Source organism: Seriola lalandi, unplaced genomic scaffold (assembly GCF_002814215.2).
Source record: "Seriola lalandi dorsalis isolate HSWRI2012SDOR001 ecotype SW California unplaced genomic scaffold, Sedor1 jcf7180002054832, whole genome shotgun sequence".
Classification (NCBI taxonomy): Eukaryota; Metazoa; Chordata; class Actinopteri; order Carangiformes; family Carangidae; genus Seriola; species Seriola lalandi.
Window position 1 is genome coordinate 63,408 of NW_019525385.1, and position 19,445 is coordinate 82,852.

Below are 19,445 nucleotides of genomic sequence, written 5' to 3' on the forward strand. Positions count from 1 at the left end.
CTGCTGCCTGCCAGGCGCCCATCTACAAATAATCTACTGTGGGAGGAGGTGTCAGTCTGTTCTGTCAGGGTATACAGTGTATATCCAGTCCCTAGTGAAAGGTTCAAAGCTATTACATAAGGTAATAATCATTTGAAAAGTACTGAGAATATAGTAGTTTTTGAATAAAAAATAAATAAAACTTTGAAACTGAAGATCTATTATGTGACTTCTGTCCACGGATGGCTTACTGAACAGGTCTGCCGGGCGAAGGCCCAGGGGGCCCTTGACCCCTTGGGCTGCTGGAGCCTGTGTGCGGAGCCTATGTTTGAAGTGATTGTTAGCATTTCTCGTTGGGAAGTCAATCAAAAATACTGCAAAGACATACAAAACAACCGCAAAAAGACACAAAACAGGTGCAGAATTATTTCAAATGATGTGTGCTGGCGGTCTGGGATTCTTGTCCCTATACGGTGTACAAGAAATGGCAGCAGAGATTTTGATCGCAGGTAGGAACACTGTAGAGAGAATGTGCTGGTAGCATCTACATACTAGAAATGTGCATACTGCATAGACTGTAGCCTATATGAAAATACTGTAATGATTTTTCCTCTGGTGTGCAGTGATGCCAGGAATCATTTAGGGCAAATGTAGGCTAAAATATTTTACTTTTTGTGTTTTGTCATTGATATTTTGTAATAGTTATATATTTGATTAGTGGCTTGCTGCTTTGACATTACTGCAGGACACAGGGCATCATGATTTATCATTTCACAGTGAACAATACTTCTCCTTGCATTACAGAAGAGCCAGTCAGATTTTGACAGCCCAGTGATCAGGTGGCACGTCAAACTACATTAAGCGTGGCTGTCATAGCTACAGGGTCCATGCCATAAATTCGTAAGTGTTCTTCTTCACACTTTTTGCTTTGATATTTTTAGTTCATCTCAATTTCCGTGTGACAAATAAAATCTGTTTGACCACTTTTCACTGAAAATCGCTACGTAAAATGCTGCATGAAAAACCCTGAGTCATATGACTTTACCCTTGTTGCAAATTGCTTACAGACAGTCAAGCTGACCGCAATCAGTTTGTATAAACAACATGAGAATATAGCTCATGCTACCGAGCCAATACGGAGTCTCACAGGCCTGGCTGCCGACACAAGTTATGTAAACGCTAAGGCGACAAGGCAGATCCTGAGAGGTGCCCGCCGGGGACGAGGGCCATCATTGCCAACTCTGAACCTCTGAAGTAAGACACTTCAGAGACGCCCTGACAAGTTGTTCCTTTACTTTAAAGAGAAAAGCGAAGGACATAATACTCTGTCTTTGAGAAAAAAGTTATTACTTTTGATGGTAGATTACGCCATCACGTCTGGCAGTGATCCAGGAATTTAAACTTTTGAAATGCTGCACTCAATGTTCTGTGCAGGTTTTGTCACATAAAAGAGAAAATATGCCACTCGGCCCCACAGACCGAAAATCAACCTTTATGAAATGGAAACAGGAGTTAATTTATTACACAACCTTGCTGTTTGGGACAAATTTCTCAGCTTCACTGGCGTCTGTGCCTGATCATCGTGGCAACTCCACTGTCGTAATACATCAGTATTCATCTTCCCACAAGCTGCCAAGTAAATCTTGAAACACTGCAATGTTGACTAAACATAGCAGCTTTAGATGAACATAAACCAACAATCCCATAGACTTTCAATGGTTGGAAGAACCACCGTGCAGTGTAACATCTTTACATCATCTGTCAGTTTCATTCATTTCCTTTAGACGTGACTTTAAAGGGGGTTTCCATGGGTTTCTGCCAGTGGGTTATAAATTTTAGACCCTGCTGCCAGTAGATTTTTTCTCTGTGCTTTTTTTTATTTTTCCCCATGTGCTGATTCAAGTGATTCTGAGAATGCCTGAGTTTCTTCATATGAATCTACTTTATTTTTTATTTTTTACTTTATCTAGACAACAGCAGTCTGCATTTGCAAAGTGAAAGAGAAAGAGGAGATTGAAAGGGAGCATAGGGGCAGCAAACAAGTTATTCAACAGGTGGGGAGGATATACCCAACAAAACCTGTTTTATGAGGGCTGTGCATCTTCAGCAACTACAAAAAAAAAACTACAGGCACTGAAGAAAGTGAGGAAAAATGTGACTATTAAAAATGTGAAATAAAAAAACTCAGCAGCACAGACACTTCAGGTATTAAATGTATCTATTACAGGTAGATTGGTGTCCTCTACGTGTCCATAGGAATATAATTGTGATTTACAGCTCGTGGAGACTCCTTAAATCCCCTCTTTGGTAGCTACAGCGTTAATATTCCTGGCAAGCTCCACCTCCACTACCACCTTTTATGTTAATTTCAGCGTGATGTGTGCGCGGACTGGAGGGAGCCGCTGCGCGTTGTATCTGTTGGCTGCTGCTTCATGTCGATGAGGCGTGAGCTTGAATCACCGTCGGGACTTTTTGGTGAACGGCGTCGCCGACCTTATAACATAATGTCGCCGCTGAGGAGACGCAGCTGAATGTGAAATAATTGTGGATCCAGCCGGCAATTACAGAAGAGGTGAACACACCTTGCATCCAGCCATGGGAGGTCAGATCACCAGAAATAGCATCTACGGTAAGAACAGCTGGCATCACAGCGTCCTGTATTGATTGTTAATATTAATGAATAATATAATACAAGCCGATATAACCGAGTGGTGCCTGTGCAGCCTCTAGCTTGTGTGCATGGAAAGTGTAGGCGTCCTGGCTGCCCTAAAATAAATGAGAAGTGAAAGTAGCTGCTTTAGCCAAGTTTCACCACCTTCTGTAAGTCACGACTGGCTCTGAATAAAAAGGATATGGACAGGAAATCGTGCTTTGCAAAAATTTGATGAAATTATAGAAACTCCACACAGATGCAAGTTTCTCAGTCTTGTTCCACTTCACCCTGACGCCTGTTTCCAGTATAAAAGCAACCAAACGGGTCAAAGTGAATCAAGCTGGCAGCCAAGGCTCCACATAACTTTTCTGACCTGACTTGTTGTCTTTGTGGCCAACAGTTGAAAAGTGATCACACTCAGCATGCTGCCACAACTTTATGTCCTTTGATGACTCTATCTTTCTACTCATGTGGCTATCAAGTGATCATATATGCGTGTCTGAAATGATGGCAGTTAACAGGTGCATTGGACGATTCATATTATTATTTCTTGCAACTTTCTGGGCAACTGATAGACCTACAGTTTAGTGTATTCATTGCAAACACAATTATTAAGTCCTTTTCATTTGCTTTCTGACTGAAACAAAATCACAGCATGCACTGTACAATTAAACTTATTCGCAATATTTCAAATATAATGAGTTGAACACTAGATAACTTTAAAAATAAAAGTTGTATTAAACATTAGTGTATCGATTGAAGAGCTGCAACAATTAATTGAGTAATTGATTAGTTGATTGCCAGAAAATTTTTTGATAATCATATTTAAAGTCATTTTTCAAGAAAAAAAAAAGAAAGCCAAACAATCCAACTTGTCAATTATGAAAATGTTTAATGGTTCATTTAACTGTAAATTGAATATGTTGGGTTGTGGTTTGAACTAAACAAGCAATATTAAGAAGTCACTTTGGGCTTTAGATTGTATCGGCAGCTGCATGGAAATAATGATTAGTTGCAACCTATTGACAAACATGTTCACTGATAACTAGATGTCTCAATATCACATGAGATGATTTCATTTGGTTGTAAAGCAGACATATATAGTGTATAATGAAACTTTGGTTTTGAGTTGTAATTGCCAATACACATAGTCCTTTTTCCAATTTCATTGTGAGGGGCCACTGGTGTGAAATAACAATACAGGTGCTCGGCAGGGGCGCTGCTAGAAATTCTTGGCCCTCTGACAAGAGCTCAGTCAGGGGCCCAAAAATGTAAATATCTATAATCCCTGTCATGTGTCAGGGCCCCTGTCCAGCTCAAGAGCTCATGAATCATTCAGCTCTCACCTCTCCACATTTGGCGAACATGCACAATTGTGTTACTGACGTTTAGGCGTCACAGCGTGGCCTTAGCAAAAAAGTTCAACTATTTTCAAAAAAGGTGAAAAGTGTTGTGTCGTTTATATATTATATTATGAACTAAATTGTGTTATCAACTAAATTTGCATTTTAGTTTTTTGCTTGTGTTATCTCCTCATTAAGAAAAAATCTCTGAAACAAGCAGCATTGATTAAATTAGAGCTACAATGATTAGTCAATTAATCAATTAGCAGATTGATATAAAATTAATCAGCAATTGTTTTGAAAATTCTTCCAGCTCCTCAGATTTAAAAGCTTTTGGGTTTCCTTTGTCCTCTCTGACAGAAAATTGAATTTCTTTGGGTTTATGCTCTGTTAGTCAGACAAAATGACACATTTGAAGACGTAACCTTGAGCTTTGGGAAATGTAGGGAAGGGTATTTTTTACTATTTTCTAGAGAAAAACTACGATCAATCAAATGAGAAAATAATCCAAATTTAATGGATAGAAAATTATTATTAGTTTGAACACTTAGATGAATATTGTCAATTTTTTAAAAACTATTTTCGAACTTTTTCCAGAGACCCCAAACTTTGACCACCCTAATAGTCCTGTTCTATCATTTACATAGTACTGTTGAGTCCTGACTGTGAAGTAACTGCTCCTTGGGGTGACTATCAAGCCTCCGTAAGCTCGTGTACAACATCTTCTATAGTCTAAGATACTCTCATAATTCATAGCATGTCACCATATTAATTATAAACTGTAGCAGGTCTGGTACATGATGACACTTAAAACCTTAGAAGTGTTTGAGAATAAATGTTTACCTCTTATTGAAACCACACAAAAGTATGACATATTTGCAAAACCTAAAAAGATACACATGCCCTCTGGCTCCTGATGCTGCTGCCTGTGAGTGCTCGTCTCCGCCATACTAACGTCACACCACATTAGGGCGTCTGTTGAGGGGATACAACACAGAGGAGCGTAGGAGGCCAGGTGACACAGGCCAGGGCCACTCTTTGTCTCTGCACTGTTTGTCCTTTCCAATTAATGACAGCAGAGGCAGTCACATTGTGTGCGGTGGTGCATTAAGTAACATTATCCTTCCTTAAGTTGCTCATCTGACGTTTGTCATGGCACCTCTCTTTTATCATGGCAGGGCTCTGGTCACTGTTCACCCTGACATCTCCGTCAGGTTGCACGACTTTTTAAACACACTTCAACAGCCACTGTATCATCAGCACTTTTGGCTGGAACCGAACTTTCATTTACAGTAAATCAAATGTGGTATTTTTATTTATCCATTTATTTACTTACTTGACTTAATTCATGGTTTATACAGCCTTCTGTTTGCTCTGAAGGCTGTAAAAACCCGTTCCAACTTGCCTGGGAGTGAAAATAAAGCTGCTCTTAAAAAAATACTGGAGAATTCAATTTCACAGCAGCAGAAATGGTATTAATGTTGCAAGAATGAAAGAAGATATTGGATTCTCTGGTTAGATGGTAAAGCAGGAGTGTTGCTACAGCTCCTGCAGAGGCCTGTGAGGTGTTGCTTCTGTTTTCAGACCTCAGGAAATACTCTATTCAGTCTTGGGCCTGGTTATTGATGGAGTACAATACAGTCTTGCTTTCTTTTCCTGAAGACATCACGTCTGACATGACATCATGGATGCAATGTGGTTGAAGGATTTGTTATGACTTCATTTAAGACCGCTGTTGTGCACAGAGCACAATTCGGCATTGTTCTACAGCGACAAGAGCATGTGAAGATCTTAACAAATACACTGTACTGAGCCCAGAACACTTGGCAGAGCCTCCCTGATTGTGATTTAAAGGGTAAGATGCTGCAATAATATGTGACAATGCTGCCTAATGGAGACTATCTGTAGTTTAATGCTATTCTACAATTTTCATGTCTTCACCCACAGCTCACACCTCTGTCTTTCACATGTCTCTGCCCTGGACGGTGACCTTATAACGGTGTCAGAAGTCATATGATCAGTCATTGCCAATCCTGACAGCCTTAATTGATTTGTCTCCAGGGTACTTTATAAACCTCTTGACCCTCCAAGGTCACTCATTGGACAGCCAGAATAGCTGTCTTTCAGCAAAGGCTCATACAGTCGACTCAAGCAAGAGTCAAACACACGCAGCTTCCACGCGGTCTTCCAAATTTAGGTGCGAAACTACAGGCAGTTCTCAAGGACAAAGAAGTGTTAATTAGGCCTAAATTATTTGTTTGGCTTCCGGGCTTGGCAGATTGGTTAGATTTTATGGTGTTGAAATGTCACTGTAGTGAGGACAAAAGTATTGTAGGACAGAAAACTATAAAAAGAGATGATATTTGCTCAATTTGAAAACAGCCCTGCCTTACGTTTAATGAGAACGCAATGTCTGTGAGAAACTGCCTCCTCCACTAAACCACAGTGACCTTGGCGTTGAGCTTCAAAGAGAAATGTGGAAACAAAAATGGGGAGAGTTGCTCCCAATGAAGGGTAGTGAGTGTGAAATCAGGCTCATGATGACTTAGAGCAGATTCTTTATCAGTCTGAAACCCAGAGCGACAGATGTGATGTGAAAAAAAAAAAAGATGTTTGGCTCTATTAGTTATTATGGTAAGTGGGAGTAGTTATGATTCACAGGGCTGCATGGGAAAATGTAAAACCTCAGCTACATGTTGAGTCAGATGTTCTCCTGTGGGTCTGCTCTTATTTTGCCACTTCCTCTTACAAACAAAGCAACAATGAAAACTGTGAAATCTCATTTAGTTGCAGTGATATTGTATATACGATGTGTTTAATTTTTATTTTTTTTAATTCTGATAAGGTATGTTGTGATTGATATGTTCTCATTAAAACCACAACTGGACATAACATACAACAGCCACGCCTCACTATTATAAGAGCTTTGTTTGCACATTACATGTTAGCTGATCATTTTGTTTTCTTTATCCTCCTCCTGCTTTCTTTACCACTTTCTACTTACAATTCCCCAAATGTGTTCCGGCAGAGTCTGAAACAAACCACAAATGAAACACACAGCAGTTTAAAATTTGGCAAGATGCAGAATAACAGAAAGCCATGGGTGTTGCTGGAAATGACCATTTACTGAAATAAGAGCATTTTGTATGAACCTCTCATAGGTGTATTGTTCTCCGTAATTACATAACCATGGGAGCAATTGTGCCCTTGTGGTTTTTTTTTGTTTTTTTTCCATTCAAGGACATTTTTGCATGTAATTTACCTTGCACATTGTACGTGTCTGCACAGTAGGTATGTGGCTGTACTGTTCTACCTTGAGAAGCTGGAAAGAGAACAGAAGTATTAAATTATTTTAATGCCTTTTTTTACTTAATTGGATGATCCAGGAGCAGGGAAGATACATGAGAGGAAATTACATGTGACATGATGTTAGTGCATTATATAAAACAAAGCCGGTGGTGGTACAGACTATCTAATCTAATGATGATAATGATCTAATATTTTCAATCTAAAATCTGGGGATTTTGTATGAATTGCGTCCCACTTTTCTGCTCCCCACCTGAGGACCAAACTAAGCAACCGCTTTCCCTTCTCTACACAGATTCTCTGAACGCACCATTTCCTGCAACATCCCACCGATGCCACCACAAGCCCAAGCGCTGCCTGCCCATACAGCCATGTGCAGGCTTATCCTCCGTCCCTCTGCTCTTCCACCCCAGCACCAAGGGTTCGCAGATCGTCATGGACATGTCCCAGAGGACCGTCAAGAGACAGGCCAGCTTCTGTAACGCCATCACCTTCAGCAACAGACCTATCGCTGTTTATGAGCAAGTTCGACTGAAGGTAAACAAGACGCTACTGTAGGTAGTGGGCTGTTCTGAACCCAGTGTTTGTGTCATTTTTTATTTACACAAACTACAGTGTGGTTATTTTCACCCAGTGAGACACAACGAGCTCAAGCATTGCTTTAAAACTGTCACAAATGTATTGTTAGTTGTACAAACAATGTGCATCTAACATTAAAAACTGCAATGGTTCCCACATTATTATCAATCAGTGACAAATAGTGGCATTTAGTTTAAAAATAGCTAGCGTATATTATAACGGCTAGCAACCATACCTAAACCAGTTTGGATGACTAATCAAAGTATAAAGGTAATATGAAAATAACACTAACACTGGGTCAAACAGCCCTGTGTCTCGGTGGTTTTCTACCCATGAGTACTGGGTAAAGTTAACGCAGTATTGCGCCAAGTTGGGTCAGTTGTGACCCATTCATTTCTTAATTTGTAATTAAAATCAAAAGATTTCTGAGGGATTAATGTAAAAACTATTGTGACATGATGCGATGTATAACAAGTGTGTGAGAACTACTTATAAAAGAAAACATGAAACCATTTCCTCTTTCTCATGCTGACACGTTTCACTATTTAAAACAAACATCAAATTTGATGCATGTGAGTTTTGTATCTGCAATACGCAATGATAATTCAAAAACATTATGCGGCCACCAGGGATGCACCGCGACCAACATTAGTCATCTTATTGGCTTCCATCATTTCCTGTAAAAATCATTACTTCATTCAAAACAATGCTGTGCACCAATTTCTTGTATACTAATTCCAAGATACTGCAGTATTCAAGACTAGTGCACACTGCACTTTTTTAATATTAGTATGTACAGCAGAGTAGTGAGAAATGAACTCACTAATTGTGACTGTGATAAAAAGTAAAGTCCCGACTCTCTCTCTTTCATTCTCTCTCAGTTGTGTTTTTGTTTTGTTCCCCCCGCCGCCTCCTCTCTCTCTTCATCCCCCTTCTTTGCTGCCCTGTTTTCATTTTCTCTCTTTTCTCTCTCTGCTCTTGTGTGGGCCAAAGCAGCAGCAGCTTAGAACAAGTTTCCACTTCACCTATCAGGCCATCTATGTCTCGAAAGTGAGAGAGCAGGGCAAGCATTGCCATGTGAGGAATACTGTTATCTTGCGCGGTGAATGCAAAGTAAACAGAGGTTCGAAATAAGACAAAAATGGTTTGCAGGTGATAAACATACCAAAGTAGCTAGTTTTAGTTTGCTTAACAACAAATGTGTTGTTTTTAGCCACACTAGCAGCTTGGCATTGAGAATGGTAATGTTGGTCCAGAATGAAATATCTCAGCAACTATTGGATTGCCCTGAAATTTGGCTCAGGTGTCATGTCCCCCTCGAGGTGAGCTGTATGAATATGGTGAACCCTTAATGTGTCATCTAGTGCTGTCATCAGGTCAGAATTTTAATTAATCAAATACTTTGGTATATTAACAAATACCCGCAAAATGAATTACATTTCCATCAGCCTTAGCTGTGCTTTATGTTCAGTGCTAATTAGCAAATGCTATCATGCCAACTCATTAAAATAGAGAGAGCCAAAACACCTCTTTGTACAGCCTCACAGAGCTGCTAGCATGATCTTTTTCAACTTATAGTTCACACAATAATGAGAAAACCAAACTTAAAGATTCATTTTCAGCTGATTATCTCCACTGATTAAAAATATGTGCTCCCCAGATTACTAAAAAGCAGTGCTGCTGGAGCGGTGCCCTGCGTCTTGGTTTTACATGTAAAGACCCATCGAGGATCAACCCTGACACCTTGCCCAAGTACGCCTGCCCTGACCTGGTCTCCCAGAGTGGCTTCTGGGCAAAGGCTCTGCCCGAAGAGCTCTCCAACGAGGGAAACGTCATTTCCTTCTGGGTAGACAAGAAGGGGCGGGTGTTTTACCGAATCAACGACTCCAGCTCCATGCTGTTCTTCAGCGGGGTCCACGTCTCTGAACCTCTGTGGGCTCTCATAGACGTCTACGGCCTCACCAGGGGGGTTCAGCTGCTAGGTGAGTAACGTGTTCAGAACCAGGTCCATTACTGAGAAACTGAGGCTGTATTGAATTGCAAATTTAGCACTAGTATTTGGCTTTCTTTGTTGTTGTTTTTTGTTCGCACGGGGTAATTTTTACTATCATGCTTTCCCACTGGAAATTGTCTGCATCTGATGTTCTTTTTCACTGCGATTGGTGTGAGGTGATGTTACATACGGCGGCCTTACTTTTCCCACACCCACAAAATAGCTCAATGGAAAAAGATGGTGGGAGATTAGATAGATTGTACAGTTACCACGGTTGTTAGTATCAAAGAAATTTCCCTTATAGGGGAATTTCAGAATGTCTGAGATCCGTTTAACAAGTTCTCCGTGCTGTTTAAAGGGTCATTACATCAAAGAAATTAAGAACAAACAGGTCCTTCCCAATCATTAAGAACACTGAATAATCTGAAGAATGATTGGATTGTAGATTGAGATGCATTTATGAAACACATCATACGATGAAAACAGCTGTCTCCAATTTTTGAAAACAATGTAAAACTATGCTAAATAGATAAATAGGAATCCTTGTGGACGCCTCAATACTTATTTATAACCATTTCCAAGAATTGTGCCGCCTCTCTCCAAAAGAATAGAGGCTGTCAGCACCGTTAATAAAAATAGAAGAGGCTCCCATATTGTGTAGATAGTGCCATTTAACCTCATTTCTTGCGGCGTGTTTGACAACGAGAAGCGTGCTATCTCATGATGGGCTGTTTGGTATCCAGCGCCAGAGTGCGACTATCTGGGGTTCACTGGCCTGGTGGTGCTGAGCAGCACACAGCTCTTGTCGAAGAACAAGAGGAGTGTGTTGGCCATCCCAAGAGGACAGACAAGAGGAGGGATGATGTCAGGTAATGACATGTCTGGGGTGCTTTTTTCCAAGACAATCAAACCAGTGGAATGTCTCACTCTTTAGATCCAAGTCTGAATTTGACTTCATGTGACATGTGATCCCCCTGCAGTCACCCTTGAGACAGATTCATATGTTTAAATGAGAGTAACGTTCAGCAAACTATGTGGTACAATACATGAATCTTTCCATTTTACAATTAAAAACAAGATTCTCTGCCGTTTTTAGTTGTACTTTATGCCTGTGAATGAGGCCAACAGCCCTAAATCCCACTGTTTCTACTCTGGTTTTCCCACATTGATCACCTTCATCCCCACATTGATGGCTTAAACCGAAAAGCCTCGGCCCTCAGTCAGCTGAAGGATCACTTCAATATCAGCTTTCCTCTATAGTCTGAGAACGTCACTACTCAAGAGCATGGTATATCTCAAAGGCCCTGTATTGTCTCAGCAGTTGGCTGCAGTTCAGCAGACACTTAGTCTCTGAAATATGGGCGGACACATCAAAGTCTGGTGTTGCAAACTGGCACATGTGCGTATTTTCCTTTAACAGAAGGGTGCGTTTTGATTCTTAATGATGCTTACACAATGGTCTGAAATTTATGCTACACCAGCTGATAAATTGAGCCAAATTTCACCTGTTGTGGGCTTGTTATCACACAATCTGTCCAGGTGGGAATTACAGATCTGCTGCAGTTGTTTTTTTACAGGAGACAAATGGAGCGTGTAGCTGTGAATAAGCGCTATAGAGCGTAGAGAATGGCTTGGTTAGGTGACCTTGATTTGGCTTTTGTGATAAATGTGCAAGACAGTAAAAATATAACAGAAAAGGAGTTGTGATAAACCTGTTGACATAAGTAATATGAATTGCTGAGTCAGTGAGATAATGTGTTTTGCTTTGTTAGGCTTTATGTTTATTAAAGGACCTCTCCACCAATTTTATGGAGGGAGATCAGTTTACTTGTCACCAAGAGTATAATTCAGCCTGTGAAACAGTTGTATAACGTCTTCTATGGCTCTGAAGGGAGCTTTAAAAGTGTACTCCTAATAGGAATCCAAAATTGATTTAGTATTGGCCTTGTGTAACACTGTCAGTCTCATGATGGACAGTTTCTTAAAAAAAAAAGCAAAACCATTGATATTGTCTCTTTTTGTTCAACACATTCTTCTTCCTTGTCAAAACCCAGTGACTACATTGCATACCCACAATGCAGCTCGACCACCAACAATTTGGATGGATATTTGGATGGGTTAATGCTAGTTGTAGCTAGTGTTTGATGTGTAAAATTAGTGGAGGTCCACTTTAAAGTCTGAGAAAATATGAGGATAACCACGGTGTCATGAGGGTTATATCAACTTGGGATTGAGACTGCATTGAACTAATTACAAATTACTAATTACAAACTGGAGATGCTGAGTGCAAAAGATTTAATTGCAGTACGGGAAGTGTATAATCCAGCATTTCTGGAGTTTGACCCATACTAGGGACTAAAAGTCGGGATATCATAAACCCTGCCTCTTGTGACTCCCCCAACTTCATTAAAGTAATCGCTGGTTCCCCTTTGAGTTTTTGTTGAGAAAATAAATAGTGACGGCAGATTTCCACTTCCCCTGAACATTATAACCATTTTATGTGTCAGATGAACCATGCCTGTGTTGTGTGACATCACTCCCCAGCCGACAGCTCAGCCCAACCAGCCGTCGCTCTCTTATTTTAAGAGCCGAGTAGTGAGCATAACTGTATCTGATCACATCCTTTCTGTGAATAGCTTCCTCGCCTTTAATATTTCATTGATTAATTATAAAAGTGTCCCTGCTCACATGTCAGCGCACATCAGCGTAACTGTCACAATGTTTGTGCGAAGCGCCACCTGAGTATAAACGTCTACTGAACTGCCAGCCACAATGGATCATCGCTATTCTGACAAAATGTTTTTTGATTGTCTTGCTTGAACTAATAGTTTCTGTGATCCTTTCTAGGGTGAACATTTCTTTAAAAGCGGAGTCTTTTAAATTCATTCTGAACACATGGTAATGTTGCATCATTGTCTAAGGCATTTTTTTTGTTCGTTTTTGAAGTTGTTTCTTTTCATTCAGTAGCAATGACCTACTATGAAACCAATGCAGTATAGCATTGCTACAGTCAAAGGTTTGTTGTTTTATTTAGCCTGTGGTTAATCTGCATCATACACATGCACCACAGGATTCCTTTGTGTCTGTTTGATCTTTTACAACCTTACATGCTATATTAAGGAATTCATCAAAGCTGCTATTGTTTCACTTGCGCTGTCTCTCGATGCAGCCTGCTGCCAAACAGTTTTTCTGCTATCAGGTCTTGTTCTGATGTTTAAGGATCTTTTCAAGAGCGGTGTTGTTTCCTCTCTAAGCTATTATCAAGGGAGTGCAGTTCAGGAGCTAGCCACCCATGCAAGGAGTCAAAGGTGAGCCTGAGATCAGTGAGACAGCTTGAAAGCTGAGATGGTGTTGCGTAAGAGAGGAAGCTAAATTAATCTGCTGAAATCAAACTCAGCCTCGGGGGTTGTCCAGACCAACAATGCTGCCTATGCAATTTAAGAAAGATCTGTTACATCACCACACTTGTCCTACTCATGCAACTATCAATAAAGACTAAAGTGCCTTGCTTGGGTTTTGTACAGAACGGCCTGTGCTGTTGAGCGTCTGCAGCTGAGACACATTAGCCCTTCGAGGGACTGACAAAAGGTTTCCTCAAGTGTATAATATGTCTCAAGCAGCATTACTGTTTTCAAAGCTAAATTGTCATCTGTATTTTCACAAATGTTTGTGTTTACGTACTTCATTATATTTCTCTGAGCAGTATTATAAGAAACCTGGCTTTAGAAATCTAAAAAAAACACCATTTCCCAACAGCTATATTTTAAAAAATATCAAGTTTGAAAGGTAAGTTTTCATTTTTTGGCTACTGGTAACTCTTAAGAGTTATATCAAGTTGTAGAAGATTCAGAAATCAGGTCACAAATAACTTGCAAGTGTTTCCAGTTGTACTGTATTTCCCAGAAGTGAAACACATATGGGAATGGTATACCTCTCTGCAGTCAGAAAAGTAATGCTGCTCCCTTAACACATGTATGGCTGCAGTCTTACCAGAATGTGTTTGTTTATGGGACAAATCCCGAGAGACCACACAGCATCCACCGTTTTGTACAGGTATGATGGATTCCTTCCAAGTTAGATAAGCGGAGCGAGTCAAAGGCATCTTTTGATGGATGCAAGATGCTCTACTGGGGGTTTGTTTACTAGGGGTAGATGAGTCACTTAATCACTGACAGAATGGTAGTGATCCGTGAGACCGGAATCAGCTAACATCATCTGCAACCTGTCTCTCCAGTCATTAGAGAAGAATCCAAAATGGCTGCCAGACTGTCAAGAGGCGGCGTACCTCTCAGGTGATTAAGGGGAGGGTGTTGACATCAATCATCTCTGCACACGGCATTGCGATGCATTAGGCCTGTAAAGCATCATGGTGGGGGGAACCTCCGGCTGTATGCTTTCTATGTTTACGAACATTCTGAGAGACATCACGAACATTTCCAGCTCTGGGGACCAAGGGGACAGTTTTAAAAGAAGTATGAGGGACACGATGGTTTTGAAAACAGTTTGCATAGATGTAGATTTTAGCGATTTTTTGGCATGGCTCTATGGATTACAATGTCACTCCTGACGGTCTACCTCAACAAATGTGGGATGGCTGTCAGTGAAACTTTGTACAGACACTCACAGTCTGACTTTGACTGTAGCGCCATCATGAGGTGGAAATTTTTCTGTTTTACAGAAATGTCTCGAGAACTATTGTATGGATTTCCATGATGTACAAACATTGACATTTCATCAAGCGCCACCAACAAGTCATAGTTCTCACTCACCCCTGTCCTAGATACTATAAAGGTATTGGCACCAAATTTTATAGAGGCATTCATGGTTTGCAGATTATGACTTTGTGGTCTACTGAATTTTTATATAGCGCCACCAGGAGGTTATGTGTAAAATGTCTCGTCAGCTAATTCCATGAAATAAGGTGTAAACATGGTCCCCCTTCATCCATCACCATCAAGTCAAAATATAAATTTAATTTATTAATTAATTTGCTAATTAGCAAACCTTAGCATGCCAACATGCTAAAATGAGGTGGTGAACATGGTAACCTGCCTAACATCAGCATTAGGGCTGTAATTAATCATTATTTTCATTGCTGGTTATTTTGTCGATAATTTTCCCAATTCATTGATTCATTTTTTTGTCTATGTAATGTCAAAACATTTACCTAAGCCTAAGGTGATGTCATCAAATAGCTTCTTTTCCCTGAGCAGCTCTCCAAACACCCAAATTTTCCTGAACTGGATCTGATGAATATTTGGCATTTATACTTGAAAGTTAATAAAACATCAGAATAGTTTTATTACTTTTATTATTTTAATTAATATACTGACATTAGCATTTAGCTCTAAGCACTGTTGTATCGCAGGATAGCTTTACAGAGAATGGCTGTAGACTGTTAGTCTTCTTTTAAATTCACTGATGAACATTTGCAATATTTCTTTGTACTGTATTACATAATCTGACGCCATTATACGTTGTTATTATCATGTGAACTGAAACTGTTAGCTGTTAAAGATCACTGTACCTTTGACTCATACCGGTTTTGTTAACAGATAAAGAGTTAATGTTGAAATGCTGAAAGGCTTTGTACTGCACAAACACGCTGGGTTGTCTGAAGCTGACTGTGCTGTACTTTCCTTTCTTTGTGTCTATTTTTGTCCGTGTTCACTCAGTGCACCTAACGCTCACGCTCAACCCGCTACAGATCTCACTTATTGTTTCACTTGTCAACATAGATTATGTGGAGTTTCACAGCGTTTTGATTTGTAGATGAAATGGTTTTAAATATAGAGAGGGCAGAGAGGTGCAGTCTGACACAAGTGGCCAGATATACAGCGTAGGGTCAGCCTGGTAACAATGCAGGTAAAAATGGCTCAGTACAACACAGTGAAGGACAGAATGTAAACTACAAAGTAAAACTTCAGTTTTGTACTGTATCTTTATGTGTATGTGTAGTCCTTCCCTGTTTCTACGGTGCTGCTGAAGGGACCACAACTAAACTCTTTTGTTAATTGTGACTGATGAAGACACATGATAGGCCTGAAGGGTCTGATTACACCAAAGTACTGCAAATGGATGTTGTACCATTATGTGAATTTCTGGTCTGCTGCTTACAGCCAAATCCTCCAAAAACAATAAACTTGAAATTCAGCATGGTAACAACAATATGCAAAGTCATCTGTCATAAGTCCGTTTTCAGCCAAAGGCAAACAGCAGACAGTGAGGAAGAAAGGCAAAGAGAGATGCTAAATGTCTCCATATTATAAACATTTAGTAATTTCCTTGAGCAGAATTCTTTTGGCAGAGTTAGACTAAAATCATGAATCATACTATAGCCTCTCGCTCTCTTTTTCCTCCCTTTCTTTCAACATTCCCACTCTGTTTTCTGATCACACTAATAAATCATATGAAAAGTGGTACTTTTTCAAGGGACTGGACATTTAAACCTGATTATAGTTGCATTAAGATTTTTGACTATGGACCCTGTCCTGGGCTCTCCTCTTTTGGAAATTACTGAAGCCTGCAGCTCATGTTCAGGTCAAGAGGACCAGTCAGGCCCATGTTGATACCTTTTTTGGGTAAAAATCGTACAGCGAGAAATGATTGTTGCCCATGGCTGTGGTAACCTTGTCCATTTTAAGTAGGTAAATTGTCCCTCGTAGCTTCACGCTTGTGAAGCTTGTGATGCTTGAGTCTTTGCACCGCCATGTTCGCTGCCGAAGCTGTAACTATACGCTTCAGTATTCAGCCAGTCACAGCTTTATGTGCTAAATCTAACCATTTTTGTGTCTGTGTAGTACCGTCACATTCATTCCGAAAAAATGACCAAATTAAGGATTCCACCATGCATGCTACAGTCTTCATGAGTAATGTTTTTAAGCTTGGTATTAGTGGAATCTCATCTTCCACAATGCATTATTTAACAGGAATAGAAGATTTTGTTTTTCATCTGGCTAAATGTGATGTATTCAAATCCGGAATATCTGGTATCAGTTTCATCTTGTTTGACGTCTGCAGCTTCACACCTGGATTTACTTCCTTTCGATACAGATGCTTAGTACTGCACATAAATCATTAGACTAGAGGATATAGTGTGGAAATGAGATGCATATTTAACTTAGATTACCTAAATTCCAGTGCAAAGGCTGCTAATCTTTAGCATACAGATGCCGATGTGTGAATGTCCTTGATGTGTCAACATGAACACATATTTATTTTAAAGATATAAATATAAAAACACATGGCGGAGGCAAATTTCAGGTGGGAGCAGTTACATCTTATGGATATGTGGTGTGTCCAATAAAAATGAAAGAGAAGAGGAAGAAGAAAATGAATGGTGATAGTGGTTCACATTTATCAAGATAATAAGCCTTCTTTATCTGCAGTACATTGGCTGTAATCAACAGGAGAAAAAGGTTAGATGAAGGCAACCATAGTAACAGTGCCTCAGAGGCTGGTGTGAGTCAAGGGCAGAGCCAGACACCAAGAAATGGCTTGAGAAAAATAAATTAAGAGATTCACAAACTCAATGAAATATTGTCAGAAATATTGTCTTTACTATGGTATTTTTTTTTTTTAGTATGGTGGCTTAAGGGCTAGACGAGCTTGATTTCCAGTCTTCAAGACACACACTGAACCATAACTGTATGTCGGGGTATTACACAACATTATGGCCACTTAACACTCACCATTTCTTTCTTAAAGACACAGTGAAATGAAAAAAACATGTTTTTCAAGTTGTAACTCCATGTTTTTGTGTTAATCCTTCATTTATCTCTTGTTGAAATAATCTTTGAGTATTTTAGTATCAAAACATCTTTTTTCTCTTCCTATTAAATTTAAACATATATTTGATGAATCACCTTGAACTTGTGGGCAGTTACCTAAAAATATCCAATCAAATGTGATTTGGGGCGACTACTTAATGCTGCCTATTATGAAAAATCGCACTTGACTGAGCAATATCTTAGTAGGAGGTGTGTGTTCATTTCACCCTTTTCCTCCTCCTCCTGATCTAAGGCCAGGGAGGTGAATATGTGGAGGTCAACAGTTTTCCACAGATCCGTGTCTCTCTGCGGCTCTGTATCTCACCTTATTCGCCAAGCCCACGTCTCAAAACCCGAGCTATCCCTTTAACTGTTAAACGCTCTATTATGCTCTGATAGTAGCTAGTTACATTTACCTGCAGTTTGGTGCTGAGCAGGTAGGATACAGTGGGTTGTTAGAGCTTTTTCACTGAAAACAGCTACCTGCTGTGGCCAAAAACGATGCTGACGAGCGCGGTAAGAATGAACCAAAACAGTGAGTAAAAAGACAGTATAAAGCCCTGTGGAGCTGCAGATGATTCTCTGTGGGTTTCACACAGCTCCTTACACATTACACACAATTATTTGATCCATTGCTGATATTTTAAAAAAAAATGATTGCACTCGTTTTATGTGTAACTCCGTTTGCTCAGTCCTCTTGGTTTTAATGCTATAACTAGAACAAAAACTAACTAGGATCCTCATCCCCATTGCAGATGTTATAGTTGATATGTCATGCACAAATCTGGCTGAGTATCTTGATTTATTTCTCCTTTGGACCCTTATTATAACTGAAGTTAAGTCATTCTGTCAGACAGTTGGTTACAATGAAATGAGAGGCCTGGTATAAACTAAAATGTTGGAGGATTGTCCTTTGACCTAACATCTGCCAGCATGTACACATCGGGATTAGGGTCTATGTATTTATGAGAGCTCTGTTTCAAGTGATCTCACTGCTTGGAATTTATTTGATTTGTTGAACCAAAATAAATGCCGCTGGACAGACTATTGTGCCTCAGCTGGGATTTAATCGGCCCAGATGGAATCGAACAGATTTGCAGAGAAATCAAAATAGAAATCATAATGGAGCCTGTCAGGTCTGGATCCTGGGAGCTGGGCTGTACAGGGGGAAGCCTTCAGAGAGGCTAATCACTTTCAGATGAGCACAGTCTAGTCCCAGTGAAGATGTGACTGTGTGCTCTGGGTATTGAATGTGTGTTCTGTGTGTGTTAGTGTGCAAATCTCTGTAGTTTTCACAGAGGTTCTCTTCATATTGCTTTGACCAAAACAATGAGATGAATCTATAATTGGTGAAATGTGTTTGAGATCAGTATTATCAGCAAAATGGAGTTAAAGTATCAAAAGTAAAAGTACTTGTTTAATAGTAAAATGTCCCCCGTGACTGATAATAATTATATATGACATTATTAGATTGTTAATGGTATGTTAATGTGTATGTAGTGTTTTACTATTGTATAAAGTTACACAGTATAGTCTAGTGGTTCCTGACCTAGGGGGTTGGCCACCATCCGGAGGGTCACAAGATAAATCTGAGGGGTCATGAGATGATTAATGGTAGAAGGAAGAAGAAACAAACAAAGGTCTGATAAGTCTGTTTTCAGTTTGCAGACTTTGCTCAAGTCTTTGCTGTTATTTGTGAATTTTTAGCCGTACAGTTAATTAAATCAAACCAACTAACCAAGTTTAGATGGGAACTTGACAACGAGCCACAACTAGACACTGTGTTTTTTTCTTTTTTCATGTTTTTTTTTAAATTTCCACCA

General features: G+C 39.8%; 1 protein-coding gene across 1 annotated transcript in view; it reads left to right on the forward strand.

Annotated features, from left to right (window-relative positions):
* Positions 1 to 2,385: 2,385 nt before the first annotated feature.
* Positions 2,386 to 19,445, forward strand: part of LOC111670068 (E3 ubiquitin-protein ligase NEURL1) — a 31,900-nt gene continuing 14,840 nt past the window's right edge. Inside the window, exons 1-3 of the mRNA XM_023426624.2 lie at positions 2,386 to 2,608; positions 7,577 to 7,818; positions 9,521 to 9,842. Coding sequence (XP_023282392.1) covers positions 2,575 to 2,608; positions 7,577 to 7,818; positions 9,521 to 9,842 — 598 coding nt within the window. The 5' untranslated portion in view covers positions 2,386 to 2,574. The remainder of the gene's footprint in view (positions 2,609 to 7,576; positions 7,819 to 9,520; positions 9,843 to 19,445) is intronic.